Genomic DNA, 16449 nt, shown 5'->3' on the forward strand with positions numbered 1-16449 from the left:
AAGCTGGCCAGTTGCTCTTCACGCACGCGGGAGCGCCAGAAACCAGAAGAGCAGCCGCCCGGTGCGCATGCGTGCTCTGGGAAGATGATCTTCTGGTTTCCGGCGTGCGCATGCGCACCGGCCAGCTTGTCTTCGTGCATGCATGCACGCCAGAAACCGGAAGACCAGGCGATCGGTGCGCTGGGCACACTAGGCAGCTGCTCTTCCGGTTTCTGACACTCCCATGCACATGTAGACCAGCTAGCCGGCATGCTGGAACCCGGAAGAGCAACGGACAACAATTTGCGTGCCTGGAGAGATGGCTCTGCGTGCCATTTCTGGCCCATAGGATCACCATCACGGAAATAGACCCAAGATATCTGGGATACTTAGGAGATGCTGAGGATTCCCCACATATATGCGGTGGAAGAAAATAACTTTGTCACAGCTCTCAAAACAGTTTCTCCCCGCAGAGATTTGGAAAGGTGATTTAAACTGAGTTTGTTTGCAAAACCTCTTAGTTTGTTCCTCGGCTGAGGAGACAGATGAGTTAACAGTTTCATCAGTTTGATGTGCAGGTGCTTCTTGTTTTAATGTCCACGCATTCAGCAACCATTTAAATTTATTGCGGCTTCTGAATGAATGAATAAGTAATGACCAGGTTTTTTTAACTGAACAGCTGTCACAGCATCCCACCGCTTCTGTGATTATGATTTCTGATGACCTCTGCCAGCTTCCATAAGCAAAGTCATTGGGGAAGCCAGCGGGAAGTCAGATGTTAAGTCAGGTGAGATCCTCACTTAATGACCCCCATCCCCCCCCAATTGTTTAACAATGGCAACCAGGATTGCTGGAACTGCCGTTGCTAAGCACCATGTTCATCTTAAAAGTCTGTTGCTTGATGAGCGACTTTCTCATTCCAACCAGCGTGGTTAAACAAGAACCACCTGTATTTGTCTGCTGACATTTTAAATTTTGATATTGTAAATTGCTGGAAGTCCTATGGCTGTATCTAAGTATGTAAATAAAATAAAGTAATAAACTACAGACAGGAGGTGTAGACCAGAGGTCTTCAAACTTGGCAGCTTTAAGACTTGTGGACTTCAACTCAGCTATGCTGGCTGGAGAATTCTGGGAGTTGAAGTCCAGAAGTCTTAAAGCTGCCAAGTTTGAAGACCTCTGGTGTAGACATTCAGGATTAATCACAACTTGGAAGGAGCTTTCAGATCAAGTAATCGCCATCTTTCCCTCAAGGCTGCAAGTCATATATTTTAGCCCTAAAATTTATATTCAGGTAGTCCTCGACTTACAACTTGTTCATTTAGTGACTGTTCAAAGTTACAATGGCACATGAAAAGTGACTGATAACCTGATACACGATCGTTGCAGCATCCGCCTGGTCTTGTGATCAAAATTCAGAGGCTCAGCAACTGGCATGTATTTATGATGGTGTTGTGGCCCATCAGCAGTCTGTGCAGCTAGTAGCTGATTCAGACAGCGAAGAGTGTGGTGCTGGGCCAGCAGCGTGTGCAGCTGGCACTCAAGTCAGACAATGAGGAGGCTGGAGAAGATGTGGTGCCAGAGGCAGGGATTCAGCCAGGGCCTTCAGAACCTCCAGAAGTTCCCATAAGAGAAGAGGAGGAGCCTCTTCTCGATGCACGAGCGTGGAGAGCTGTTAAAAGGCAGAAGTGGTTCCTCAGGAGGAGGTCTCCTTGAGAGTAAGGCTTGGGGCTAATTGGCCATTCCCTTAGCCTATTTAAGTAAGGATGATGACAGGCAATTTGCAGGGAACAACTTCTTTCACTCTCCTTTGCATCCTGATCTTAGTTCTCTTATCAGTTTCCTGCAAATTGTTTCTGGGCTTTCTGCCAACCATAGTAAGATTACCATTATTTATTCTTTGGATTCTTGTAAGCTGTTAAGAAAGTTAATTAACAGCCTTTATTTGAAAAAGACTGATTTAATTTAATAAACTAAGGTTTGTACAGACTTTGTACAGACCTCTGGCTGGCCCCAGAGTGGGGTGGGAATGGAGTTTTTGCAATATCCTTCCCCCAGGAGTGGGGAGGGAATGGGGATTTTGCAGTATCCTTCCCCCAGGAGTGGGGAGGGAATGGAGATTCTGCAGTATCCTTCCTCTGCCACGCCCACCAAGCCATGCCCACAGAACTGGTAGTAAAAAACGTGAATTCCACTGGCTGGATTCTGAAAAAGAAAAAAAAACTGCAAGAAAGAGGCAAAAAATGCAACACTTTTAAAATGTCAGCTTTATTCTCAAAAAGGCTAAAATTTTAGCAGCTTTATTTTAATGCAAAAGGGGACATCGGTCATAATTTGAGCACAACTCTATCCCCCCAAAACATCCTGTACTAACCGGCTCTCTTGAATTGACGATACCACTGCTTTTACTGGAGGCTGATGCGCCCATTGGATAGAACCACCTCTTCATTGAATGCCATACCAAAGTCCTTATTTGCTTCTTCCAATTACCCAAATGAAGTGATGCTAAATACGGAACAGCCGGCCATGTAATGCTAATATCTTAATAACCTGTTGTGAGTCCATTGCCTTCCAGACCAGTTTGTCTGTCTCTCTTCAAAGGTATACAAGTGAAGCACCGATAAGGAAATTTGCGTTGACTCCTTGCAATTCGACGTTCAAAGTGCTGAATTTGCAAACTCGTACGGTGAGACTTTTGTGTATATCGTCCTTCCAGCACCGAGGCTCTGGTCCAAGGGTATTGCCTGCACACCGTTCTTTGGCGTACGCACACAGGCGCACGCACACCTACGCACAATTGAGCCCAAGTACAGCAAACAAAACGAATATCTCCAACTGACTGTGGGAAGTGGGCTTGCGTTTCTGCCTTTTGAAATTGTTTTGCAGAGTTACGTATTCTGCAAGATGATCGCAGCCTCAATAAAGCCGTCTAAAAGATTTAGAACGTGCTATTTTTTTCTCCCTCAACCGTATTTAAAAAAACCTTTTGAAACTGTACACGCCTTTTCCAATAAGACAGCAAATTCCAGAGCTGGTGCTAGTGTTTTAATTAAAAGCAGAATTCAGCCATGAGATCTGTTAACGTTCAACAGCTCATTTCAAGAGGGACATCCATGCCCCATTCCTCAAAGGCATCAACAATAGAGCACACCCCAAATATGACATTTGTGCATCAGTGCAGCCTCCAGCCTCAGAGCTGCAGCATCCTCTCTCAAACAACATCTGAAATCCAGACTTCCAGGATCCGGCAATTTCTCACCAAAGAAGCTATTTTGGCTAAACCCAAGATCGGTGGAGCGGTATGAACAATACTTCACCAGCTCTTTTCCGCAAGCAACAAAAGTGGGTTTTTGGAAGCCCCACCCTATGGCAAAAACGGTAAAACAAATGCTGATTTGAAGAGACAAAAGTTTTGGAACGCTTACTTGATCAGAAGTGCAGGGATAACTAGTGGTCAACTTTTGAATTCATATCATTGGTCTCTGTATCCAGAACGAGCCGTGCCACGTGGGCATGAACTAACAAACAGGCTGCTGTATTTACGATCAACACCTTTCCACACCTCCTGACTGTGGAGAAGAGAGTAAGCTGACCACAGAGGAAATTTCGCTTCGGGAATAGAAAGAAGAACCAAAAGGGTCCCAACCTCAAGACCTCCTGATTGCAAACGACCAACTGATCCCTTTTTAACTTCCATGTTTCTCAAAATCCCAGAACACAGATGCGTTAATACTTAGGGTTTTTTTTTTTAATTACATATGCACGTGACACGCACACTCGGTGGAGTTTGTGCCGTAACAAAATGGCACTCTGGGTCCTGGTTTATATACAAGCGTTGTCAACTTAAGCTGGCAACCCACAGCCATTTTCTACCGCGCCTCTCGGTTTCCTTCTGTAAAGATGTAAAAAAAAGGCAGGCATGATTCATCCTGAATTTCCAAGCGAAAGGATCCCAGATGCTTCCAAAGAAGTGAAAACCATGACCGGACCAGCTGCTACCTAGCACCTTTTTTTGAATCTTAAATCTCCTCCAAATTTTGGGGCTCTGGGGTGGCACATGTTAAAAAGGAAAAAAAAAAAAAGGATTATATTCTAGGCTGACTCTGCAGACAAATGGTCAGCCTGGCATGCTTCATGATCGGGTGTCTGACTATCGCCATCAGTCAGACCGGGTCATAGCAGCCTTTGCCTCTAGAGAGAGGCCTGTAGAAGGAGCAGTCATAATAACTCTTTGAGGTTCAAAGGCGATCAGTTAAAATTGCAACAAGTCAAATAACTGATATTTTTCCCTTCGCCCGGCAAGGGAGACTCCACATTGTTCAGCAAGGTGTTCTGCCTCGCTTCGCTGATCAGCCGACAAGCCAAGTCCAAAAAGAGTTTTTCCACGTTATCAGATTCTTTTGCTGACGTCTCCAGATAGTACATATCCTGGGCTCGGGAAAACTCTTCGGCTCTTTGTTGGGAGACTTCACGCTTATCGGATAAATCAATCTTGTTTCCTAGAGAAAAACAAACAGGAGGGGGAAGATATTAGACTGGATCGAGAAAGTTATGAAGCCAACAACTGAACAAAGGATCTGCAAAGACTAAGCGAAACCAAACAGGAGGAGGGAGAAATTCGACTGGATCGAGAAAGTTATGAAGCCAACAACTGAACAAAGGATCTGCAAAGATGTTGTGGTCTGCCAGCAGCCTGTGGAGCTGGCAGCAGAGTCGGACAGTGAGGAGGCTGAGGAGGAACATGGACCAGTCCTGGAGTCTGGGGAAGGCCCGGACAAGGGCTCTGCATTGGAGGCAGAGATGGGGCCAGGGCCATCTGGGAGCGATGCATGGACTCCAGAGCCCCCAGAGTCAGACAGCAGAGAGGCAGAGAAACAGGGGGAGCCTGTTCCTAGTGCACACATGTGCAGAGCTGCCAGAAGGCAAGAGCAGCTAAAGCAAAAGGGATGACTTGGGAGTAAGGCCAGGAGATGATCGGCCCCTCCCATAAGGCTTAAAAGAGAAACAAAGGCACTGGGGCTTTTGCAGAAAAGCAACATTGCTAACTCTGTTTCCAGTTGGCGTCTCTTGTTTGTTTCTGAATTTCATGGGGCTTTGCCAAGTAAGGCCTTTGGCAGGGTGTCAAAGAAGATAAAGGTTGGTGATTATCCCAAAGGACTTCTTCCAAAGGACTTGATTTGCAACTAATTGGGACTCAACTGGGAATGAACGTAATTCTAAGCTGTTACAATAAAATAGGTTTGTTTGGGAATAATTCGGTCTTGTAATGACTCAGTAAACCTAGATCACAACAAAAGAGGAGTGATTCTTATTGAGCTAAATATCAACTATAGAAGAGGGGTAGGGGTAGGGGAGCTTGATAAAAATCAGATTTGGGTTGCCCGAGTATGGCGAAATGTGGCCCAAAGTCACAAGTGAGAGGGGCTCTTTCCCCGAGAGTAGCTTGGAATATTTGATATGCAGGAAAAGAGTGAAGATGGACCCTCTCTAGCTATTCACAGAGAATATCTAATGCTTATGCAGGTTGTTGCTTTAATCTGGCCAGATATAGGACAGTGATGGCTAATCTTTTTGGCGTCGTGTGCCAAAAGCGGGGGGAGTGTGGGGGGTCGCACGCGCCCATGCCCACACCCATAAATTAATACGCCCTCCACGCATGCACACGTGACCTCCCCACGCTTTTGGCACGCAATGGCACAGTGGGCCCAGTAGGCCTGTTTTTCGCCCTCCCCAGGCTCCAGAGGCTTTCTTGGAGCCTGGGGAGGGCGAAAACAGCCTTCCCCCCCCCCCCCGGAGGCCCTCCGAAGGCCGGAAACAGCCTGTTTCCCAACTTCCGGTGGGCCCAGAAGGCCCAAAAATCAGCTGACCGGCACGCACATGCACACTGGAGCTGAGCTAGGGCAATGCTCACATGCCCACCAATATGGCTCCACGTGCCACCTGTGGCACACGTGCCATAGGTTCGCCATCACAGATATAGGAGATCACCAGGCTGAGCCTGAGGGAGATGTCATCAACATCATCAGTTTGGAGTCCCTTTGTGTTCACAAGAGATCTACAATAGTGGCCAAAATTGTGGCAACCTTTTGGGAAAAGTGTATTTTTGAGCTTTGAGGCTAATAACACCACTTTTATTTTTTGGGAGTTTCAAGATAATCCTATTCCACTGCTGGAATGGCCTGGGAATAGCCCAGACCTTCACCCAATGGAAAATCTATGGAGCCGACTAAAGAAACTTGTTAGTCAGAAGCGACCCAACAATCAAACCCAGTTAATAGAAGCAATCCTTCAATCTTGGTTTCACATTAGAACAGCTGCAGAACTAAAAGACTTGGTTCACTCCATGGGAAGACATTATAAGTCCGTAGTTCATGCCAAAGGTTACCCAACTAAGTATTAACTGACATGGTGATAATTTTTGTATATCTTGTTCTTACTATGGCGATAATTTTTGTAGATCTCGTTTTTTCTACGTGTTTCAATTTTTTTCACTGCTATTCTAACAGCAAATCCTTCGTAAAAGTTATTGCATTACATTTTTGATTAAATTATCTTTCCATTGATAAATAATTTTATGGTACTACTCAAAAAAAAAGTGGTGTTATTAGCTAGTTTTAGAAAATACACTTTTCTCAAAAAGTTTCCACAATTTTGGCCACTACTGTAAATCCAGCCCAGCTTGAATTCCATTGACTTATCTACCGCTAATTTGCTTTGACTGTTAGTAGTTCAGATTCGTGTCCAGAGCGTTACCATGCAATAAACCTGAAGTCATTTGAATCGCCTTGCTTCCTGATCGATTCCGCCTGACAGATCCCTGGTATCGGATAAACGTGCCAATGTCTCTTACCAACTAGGACGGTGATGACCTTATTGCTGGCATATTGCTCAATTTCCCGTAGCCATTCGGAGAGGCATCGGAAGGACTCTTCGCAGGTGATGTCATAGGTCAGGATTAACGCGTTGGCACTGCGATAATAGCTCTGCGTAATGGAACGAAATCTTTCTTGTCCCGCTGTGTCCCAAATCTGCAGCTTTGGGAAGAGGAGAGAGGGAAAACAAAGGGTTAGGGAAAGGAAAAAAGAACGTGTTAGCATTAACCCCAATAAAACCTATGACCTCATGTCCTTTAGCCCACAAATCCTCCACGTGTTCCCATCCATATCAAGTGTCCACCTCTATTTCTTTCAAAACTTTTTAAAATTAAAAATAAAGTATAAAATATAAAAAAAAAAGCAAAGAAAAAAGAAAGGGGAAAAAGGTATTGATAAAGGAGAATATTTGTAGTTCAGGATTGAAAGGAAAAGTCCCTGGTGCTCTCTGAGCTTGATTGTGTGTTTTTTAAAGACGTTTCATTACCCAACTAGGTAACATCATCAGGGCTAGAAGGGAGTGCGGTTAGCACTGATGATGTAACCCAGTCAGGTAATGAAACATCTGCAAAAAAACAACCAAGCTCAGAGAGCACAAAGGACCTAACGGCGAACGTATCCTCCCACCAAAACATCTTAATGGCATTCAAAGCAAGTGACATGTCAACTTTTGAGGTTTATTCTCCAAAGGTTTTAGCTGAATTCTGCACTCTTTTATCTGGCCTCTCTTTTTTTTAAGTCTTTTCTTTTTTTTTTTTTTTTAAAAAAAGGGCACTAATACTGATTTTGCCTGTTGTTTGTTTGACAGAATTTTAATAACTCGGTTTTTCATTTTCTTGGAAAAAGAAAAGTTTAAGTATACAATGCATTCAGCAAATCCCTAGATTAAGGTTTCCAGAGCTATGGGCCAATATGATTAATAAATGAGAGCCAACGTCAACAACAAAGAGCCTTGGTGGCGTAGCAGACTAAAGTGCTGTTAAGTAACTGTCTGCAATTACTGCAAGTTCAAATCTCACCAGGATCAAGGTTAACTCAGCCTTCCATCCTTCCGAGGTAGGTAAAATGAGGACCTGGATTGTGGGGGCAATAAGGTGACTTTCTATAAAAAAGCCCCACTAAGCAGGTATATACAAAAAGTATGAAGGCTATTGCTTAACGCATTGTAAGCTGCCCTGAGTCTCCAGAGAAGGGCGGCATATAAATCGAACCAATCAATCAATCAATCAATCAATAATGAATGAAATTTTGTTACCGAGAGTCATTTAAAGTAAGGTATACCGTACGTGCAAACTTATTTTTTTTCCCAAGCTGCAAACTTTTTTTTTCCGCAAGCAAGCAAAAGATTGCCTTTTCTTTTAAACAGTAGCTGTTGTTCTCTGGCCATTAGCCTTCCATCAAATGTACCTGTATTAAAAATGCAGTATTTGCTATTTTACAGAACACTCCTGCATGTCTTATCATGGCCTCTTAACTATAAATTACACAGGACTGTAGACTAAATCAATGGAGCGGTAGACAGGCTGACTACGAATACATGATACCCAAGCTGGGTATGCAACAAACTAATAATATTGTTCTGACCTAGGCTTCCTTAGAAATTAAACAGCACAAACTTAGTCCCGGCAAACCTCTTTAATTCCTATGTCTGTAAATTACTTTCATTTACAGTCTTTCAGAGGAAGGTTGTCAATACCCACCTATCTCACGTGGAACTCAAAGAGCTAATTTCCAGACACAGGGCAAGGCCAAACTTGGCACAGAGTCACAAACAGAAGTTTCAAATCTTGAATCGGCCAGATGAACGAATCGCTTCCTGCAAAAGTTCACTTCTCTTTTATGTCTTATGGGAGGGGCCAATCATCTCCAAGCCTTACTCCCAAGTCGACCCTGTTTCCTTAACTGTTCCTGTCTCCTGGCAGCTCTGCGCATGCGCACACCGGGAACAGGCTCACGCTGTTCTTCTGCCTCACTGATGTCAGACTCCGGAGGCAGCAAAGAACTACCAGATGGCCTTGGCCCCGTCTCTGCCTCTGACTGAGAGCCATCGTCCGAGCCTTCCCCAGACTCCAGGACTGGGCCATGTTCCTCCCCAACCTCCTCACTGTCCGAATCTGCTGGCCGCTGGTGGGCCACAACAAATATATCCTCAACTTTTAACCCAGGGGTGGACAACTATGGCCGCTTTATGACATGTGGACTTCAACTCCCAGAATTCCTGAGCCAGCATGGGGAACTTTGGCCCCTTTATGACATGTGGACTTCAACTCCCAGAATTCCTGAGCCAGCATGGGGAACTTTGGCCCCTTTATGACATGTGGACTTCAACTCCCAGAATTCCTGAGCCAGCATGGGGAACTTTGGCCCCTTTATGACATGTGGACTTCAACTCCCAGAATTCCTGAGCCAGCATGGGGAACTATGGCCGCTTTATGACATGTGGACTTCAACTCCCAGAATTCCTGAGCCAGCATGGGGAACTTTGTCCCCTTTATGACATGTGGACTTCAACTCCCAGAATTCCTGAGCCAGCATGGGGAACTATGGCCGCTTTATGACATGTGGACTTCAACTCCCAGAATTCCTGAGCCAGCATGGGGAACTTTGTCCCCTTTATGACATGTGGACTTCAACTCCCAGAATTCCTGAGCCAGCATGGGGAACTATAGCCGCTTTATGACATGTGGACTTCAACTCCCAGAATTCCTGAGCCAGCATGGGGAACTTTGTCCCCTTTATGACATGTGGACTTCAACTCCCAGAATTCCTGAGCCAGCATGGGGAACTATAGCCGCTTTATGACATGTGGACTTCAACTCCCAGAATTCCTGAGCCAGCATGGGGAACTTTGTCCCCTTTATGACATGTGGACTTCAACTCCCAGAATTCCTGAGCCAGCATGGGGAACTATGGCCGCTTTATGACATGTGGACTTCAACTCCCAGAATTCCTGAGCCAGCATGGGGAACTTTGTCGCCCTTTATGACATGTGGACTTCAACTCCCAGAATTCCTGAGCCAGCATGGGGAACTATGGCCGCTTTATGACATGTGGACTTCAACTCCCAGAATTCCTGAGCCAGCATGGGGAACTTTGTCGCCCTTTATGACATGTGGACTTCAACTCCCAGAATTCCTGAGCCAGCATGGGGAACTATGGCCCCTTTATTTCCTCCTATTTTTCCCACAACCACCACCCTGTGAGGTGAATTGGACTGACAAGAGAGAAAAAAACTTGACTGGCCCAAAGTCATCCAGCTGGCTTTCCTGGCTAAAGCGGGATTTGAACTCAGGACCCTCGTGCCTTAACTCTCTATAGACCAAACTGGCTCTCTTTTCTAACACAGATTGTGATTGCGCGATCGCTCCCCCCCTCCCCATTAACCTGGGATTCAAACCGCACAAATGGTTTTTAATGCAATTTTCAGCAATTCTGCCTGAGCAAAGAGACTTGTTATTTCAGCTTTGCTCTTGTGAAGTGCTGAGGGCAGCCCGTGGCTCCAGCAGGAGAACCAAAAAAACAACTTATAAGCAACTCGATTCCTACTGAAGGAAAACAACCACAGATGCTAAACGGCATGTCGAGCCAAGCCTCGCTGAAAACATCATGGAGTCAGCAGTTAATGGGTCCTTCTGCTTAAGGAAGCCTATCCAAAACGGGTCCCTTCCAGATGCTTTGGGAAAAGGGATTGGGAAGGGGGGGGGGGAGAACACTCTTTGGGATGGAAGAAATTGGCTCCTTCTGTTAAGCTCCAGAAATGATCACAGCAGCTTACATGAGCCAGAAGAAACAAAGCTACCCTCGCCCTTGCTTATTTATTCTAAAGGACCCAAGACCAAAGGAAACAGAGACGATGAAGAAAGAGAAAAACACCCATTTTGAAGATCGGTTTTGAAAGTGGCAAAGTTCCTAAAATAATCGGCTTGAAAGGGCAAAGAGAATAAAGCAACAATCTCCATCACTTCCTCTTTCTTTTCTTTTTTCTTTCTTTCTTTTTTTTTTTCTTCCTTCCTTCCTTCACCTCTCTCTTGCAACTGATCATCCCACATTTCCTTCCTTCCTTCCTTCCTTCCTTCCTGGGCCTCTCTGTTGCAACTGGTCATCCTACATTTCCTTCCTTCCTTCCTTCCTTCCTTCCTTCCTTCCTTCCTTCCTTCCTTCCTTCCTTCCTTCCTGGGCCTCTCTGTTGCAACTGATCATCCCACATTTCCTTCCTTCCTTCCTTCCTGGGCCACTCTGTTGCAACTGGTCATCCTACATTTCCTTCCTTCCTGGGCCTCTCTGTTGCAACTGATCATCCCACATTTCCTTCCTTCCTTCCTTCCTTCCTTCCTTCCTTCCTTCCTTCCTTCCTTCCTTCCTTCCTTCCTTCCTTCCTTCCTTCCTTCCTTCCTGGGCCACTCTGTTGCAACTGGTCATCCTACATTTCCTTCCTTCCTTCCTTCCTTCTTTCCTTCCTTCCTTCCTTCACCTCTTTGTTGCAACTGATCATCCTACATTTCCTTCCTTCCTGGGCCTCTCTGTTGCAACTGATCATCCCACATTTCCTTCCTTCCTTCCTTCCTTCCTTCCTTCCTTCCTTCCTTCCTTCCTTCCTTCCTTCCTTCCTTCCTGGGCCTCTCTGTTGCAACTGATCATCCCACATTTCCTTCCTTCCTTCCTTCCTTCCTGGGCCACTCTGTTGCAACTGGTCATCCTACATTTCCTTCCTTCCTGGGCCTCTCTGTTGCAACTGATCATCCCACATTTCCTTCCTTCCTTCCTTCCTTCCTTCCTTCCTTCCTTCCTTCCTTCCTTCCTGGGCCTCTCTGTTGCAACTGATCATCCTACATTTCCTTCCTTCCTGGGCCTCTCTGTTGCAACTGATCATCCCACATTTCCTTCCTTCCTTCCTTCCTTCCTTCCTTCCTTCCTTCCTTCCTTCCTTCCTTCCTTCCTTCCTTCCTGGGCCTCTCTGTTGCAACTGATCATCCCACATTTCCTTCCTTCCTTCCTTCCTTCCTGGGCCACTCTGTTGCAACTGGTCATCCTACATTTCCTTCCTTCCTGGGCCTCTCTGTTGCAACTGATCATCCCACATTTCCTTCCTTCCTTCCTTCCTTCCTTCCTTCCTTCCTTCCTGGGCCTCTCTGTTGCAACTGATCATCCCACATTTCCTTCCTTCCTTCCTTCCTTCCTGGGCCTCTCTGTTGCAACTGGTCATCCTACATTTCCTTCCTTCTTTCCTTCCTTCCTTCCTTCCTTCCTTCCTTCCTTCCTTCCTTCCTTCGCCTCTCTGTTGCAACTGATCATCCTACATTTCCTTCCTTCCTTCCTTCCTTCCTTCCTTCCTTCCTTCCTTCCTTCCCTTCCTGGGCCTCTCTGTTGCAACTGATCATCCCACATTTCCTTCCTTCCTTCCTTCCTTCCTTCCTTCCTTCCTTCCTTCCTTCCTTCCTTCCTTCCTTCCTGGGCCAGTCTGTTGCAACTGGTCATCCTACATTTCCTTCCTTCCTGGGCCTCTCTGTTGCAACTGATCATCCCACATTTCCTTCCTTCCTTCCTTCCTTCCTTCCTTCCTTCCTTCCTTCCTTCCTTCCTGGGCCACTCTGTTGCAACTGGTCATCCTACATTTCCTTCCTTCTTTCCTTCCTTCCTTCCTTCACCTCTTTGTTGCAACTGATCATCCTACATTTCCTTCCTTCCTGGGCCTCTCTGTTGCAACTGATCATCCCACATTTCCTTCCTTCCTTCCTTCCTTCCTTCCTTCCTTCCTTCCTTCCTTCCTTCCTGGGCCTCTCTGTTGCAACTGATCATCCTACATTTCCTTCCTTCCTTCCTTCCATCCATCCAGCCTTCCTTCGTCTTTCTGTCTTTTCTTGTTTTCTTCCTTCCTTCCTTTCCTTCCTCTCTATCTTTTCTTCCTCCCTCCCTCCAGTGTTCCAATAGTTGAGGAGTTGCCACAAAGATGAGGAGGACAACCTATTCTCCAAAGCACCTGAAGGCAGGACAAGAAGCAATGGATGGAAACTAATCCAGGAGAGAAGCAACCTAGAACTAAGGAGAAATTTCCTAACAGTGAGAGCAACTAATCAGTGGAACGACTTGCCTCCAGATGTTGTGAATGCTCCAACACTGGAGGTTTTTAAGAAGGGATTAGATTGGAGACTAAATTCCACATGGATGGTTGGAAGTTGTCCTTTAAGTTGTCCTCAGTTGCAAGGCACACTTTTGGAACATGAACAGATTCTAAGCTTAGGCAGGAAAGTTAAACAACGACTTACCTTTACTTTCTCACCATTTATCTCCACCGTCTTAATCATAAAGTCAACCCCAATGGTGGCTCCTTGGCCTGGTGGGAAAAGTCCCTTAATAAAGAAAGAAAATAAAAATATTCAGACAACACTTTCAGCTCTAGAGATCGTTTGGCACACCATTGTTGTTTCAGCCTTGGATGAATGGACTTACAAACCATTCATTTAGCAAAGGTTAGAAGTTACAACGGCACCAAAAAATGTGACTTGCAATTTATCCTCCCACTTACATCCATCGGAACACCTGCATGGTCGTGTGACCAAAATTTGGACGCTTGTCTGGCAACCAACCAACCAACCAACCCAGTCTATGTCAGGCTTCAAAGGGAGGGAGAGATTGGAATGTATAGTCCAGACGATAACAAGAAACTGTCTCATGGGAACCAAGGACGTTTCAGCAGGTGTCCGCCAGAGTCGTTGAGGTTTTCGCGTAACACCTGGGCACCTAATTGGACAATGTGACCTGCACTAATGGGGGGGGGGCTCATTAACAACAGAAATTTGAGGGTTCAATTGTGGCTGTAAGTCGAGAACTACTTGGGTAGAAGGAAAAAGGGGGGAAAAAAAACAGATCAAAGTTCTAAAACCTCACATTTGTAGGTTCAGCTCATTCACCAACTGGCACTAAAATAGCCAGGTCATAATCGAAAGCATTTCCCCCCCCCCCCCATTTTGTTTCAGACTGTTGGCACCGGAGTTTCCCAGAATTATTGTATACCTGGAGCCCGATCTATCAACATTTTAAAAGGCCCTAAAACCCATTTTGTCTGCAGGTGGCTGCGTGAAGCTCGTTTAAGTATTAATTCTCCCTGCAGAAATAAATGCCTTGTTGTTTCCATACGGGTTTTAAGGATCGCTTTCAACATTACGAGCCATCGAGGGGATTGGAGCCTCTGTATTTCAGCGGCGATCTCCAAATGGATTTGAGCGAGCAACTGAATTCATTATTGATGCTGGGATGTATATTGCTTTGCGTGGCGGCTGGCTTACAGGCACATCAAAAATAAAACAATGAATTACTGCTGCTGAAGTGTCATTTTGATGTGGTAGACAAGAGAGTACACATGGGAGCAGCAGACAGACTCCCAAGCTGTTATGCCCCCATCGGAGCCTGAATCTGAGGAGTAAGACGAGCCAGAGCTGGAGCTAATGGAGATCGAGGACTTGGGAGGAATGTGAGGAGGAGCAGGCCGAGTCAGCCCAGGGCTTTTCAGGATTGGGAAGGCTTGTAGGCAAGGAGGAATGGGGGCAGGATGACCAAGATAGGGGAAGCAGTGAATATGAGGAGCGACAGAGCTCAGGTGATGAGCAAGGACCGCCCCCTTCTGATCCCCGAGCACGGAGAGTGGAGAGAAGGCGGGAACAGCGCAGGCCGACCCAACAACTCGGGAGGAGAGCACCCCCGCCCCTCTTCACAAGGCATACCTGGGGACTGAGCTTTAAGGAAACGCTGTGGGGAGGGGCATTTGTCAGGAACAAACGCTGAATTTACAGAGTGTTGTGCGTCATTGCCGACATTTGGAGTTTCCTGGACTTCTTGTTTTATTTCTTGCTCCCTGGATTAATTGCCTTGTTCCTTTGCTTTCTGTACTCATTGATTTATTCCCTTGCCTTGCTGGATTTCTTGCTTTTGCAGCCGTTGTGCTCACAGCATTGGGCTGGACTACTTGCAGGCAGAGGCTCACTTTGCTCTGGGACTTGCTTGCCATCAATATGGGAGCGTTTGGGGGAAAGCTGGAGCAGTAAAGGGTTGATTTGAACCATCAGCTGACTGTGTTGCCTCTGTGCCTTGCCCCGGGTCATCACACAAGCATTTTTTAATGAGATCCATGAAACAGAGCCTGTCCTGAAAAAATCTGAGGATTTTCTTTTTTAAAAAATGTCCTGAGATTGGATCAGATAAAACAACCAGCCAGTGGGATCTTAAATTTGTTAATTTATTCACTAAATCTGTAAGTCTGCCCAATTCTGTAACGACTCTGGATGGTGCATGATTCAAAAATAATTAGCAAAGCAAAAAATGCAAGTTGAGAGCAACTGTAGGTTGCTAATGTAAGTCGTCCTCGATTTACAACGGTGAGTTAAGGTCGTAGGTCGTGTTGGTCGTTAAGCGGGTCAGCCTGTGACTATGCCCAATTTTGCAATCTTTTCTGTGACGGCCATTTAGCAAATGCAGTGGTCATTATATAAATGCCATGGATGTTAAGTGAATTGGTTATTCACTTGGTTATTTCTATCTTAGAAACCAGGAGACTGGGAGTTCTAGTCCCCTCTTGGGCCTGACAGCTGGCCCAATATAAAATATAAAATAATAAAATAAAAATAATAAGGTAAATAAAATAAAATAAACAATAAAATAAAATAAAACACAATAAAATAAAATAAACAATAAAATAAAATAAAACACAATAAAATAAAATATAAAACAATACAGTAAAAATAATATATAAAATAAGATAAATAAAATAAAAAATAAAATAACATTAAATAATAATATAAAATAATATAATATAAAACAATAAAAATAATAAAGATTAAAATAAAATAACATAACATAAAATAATAAAGTAAACCATAACTTTAATGGGATTTTTAAATTTTATAGACTTGGGGTTTTAAATTGGGAGGCCGATAATCTCTTTTAATTATCTTAACTTTTGTATTGTATGTATTTTAATTTTGGCTGTTCACCGCCCTGAGTCCCTTTTGGGAGAAGGGCAGTATACAAATTAAATTAAAATAAATAAAATAAAAATAAATAATAAAATAATATAATATAAAACAATAAAATAAAAATAAGATTAACATAAAATAAAGTAAATCATAAAGTAACATAACATAAAATCATAAAATAAATCATAAAATAATATAAAACAATAATATATAAAACAATAAAATAATAAAATAAAATAAATCATAAATACATAAAATAAAACGTATCACCTCCCATCAAAAGCAAATGGCTAGCAAATTGGGGGGGGGGAATCATATTCTATATAGTCCTTTCTGCCCGATATGCAGAAATATCTACAAGGCTCCGATCGGAATGGACGCCTTCTTACCTGTGTGAATCGTCGCACTAAGCAGGTCTTCCCCACACCAGCGTTCCCGATTAAAACTATTTTGAAGAGAAAGTCATAATCTTCCATACTCATTTACCAAGCTGCAAGGAAAAGGAAAAGGAAAAAAAAAAGAACTCAATCGATCCAGAAGATAGATAGATAGATATTTAGCCTTCTAACAGAAAGCGGCGGAGAATCTAGAAAACATTACAGGATTAGAAGCAAAACGATTAGTAGGTGGCA

General features: G+C 44.4%; 1 protein-coding gene and 1 long non-coding RNA gene across 2 annotated transcripts in view; one reads left to right on the forward strand and one right to left on the reverse strand.

Annotated features, from left to right (window-relative positions):
* Nucleotides 1–2231: 2231 nt before the first annotated feature.
* RAB30 (RAB30, member RAS oncogene family) overlaps nt 2232–16449 on the reverse strand; it is a 48923-nt gene continuing 34705 nt past the window's right edge. The window contains exons 2-5 of the mRNA XM_034407715.3: nt 16207–16307; nt 13115–13198; nt 6830–7013; nt 2232–4478 (exon numbers count right to left, since the gene is read on the reverse strand). Coding sequence (XP_034263606.1) covers nt 4228–4478; nt 6830–7013; nt 13115–13198; nt 16207–16299 — 612 coding nt within the window. The 5' untranslated portion in view covers nt 16300–16307 and the 3' untranslated portion in view covers nt 2232–4227. The remainder of the gene's footprint in view (nt 4479–6829; nt 7014–13114; nt 13199–16206; nt 16308–16449) is intronic.
* LOC148113280 (uncharacterized) lies at nt 8853–14165 on the forward strand. The gene is made up of 2 exons (XR_015734605.1): nt 8853–10055; nt 13826–14165. It is a non-coding gene; the product is annotated as an uncharacterized LOC148113280 (long non-coding RNA).

Source organism: Pantherophis guttatus, chromosome 5 (assembly GCF_059756535.1).
Source record: "Pantherophis guttatus breed Tessera chromosome 5, ASM5975653v1, whole genome shotgun sequence".
In the NCBI taxonomy this organism is placed as follows: domain Eukaryota; kingdom Metazoa; phylum Chordata; class Lepidosauria; order Squamata; family Colubridae; genus Pantherophis; species Pantherophis guttatus.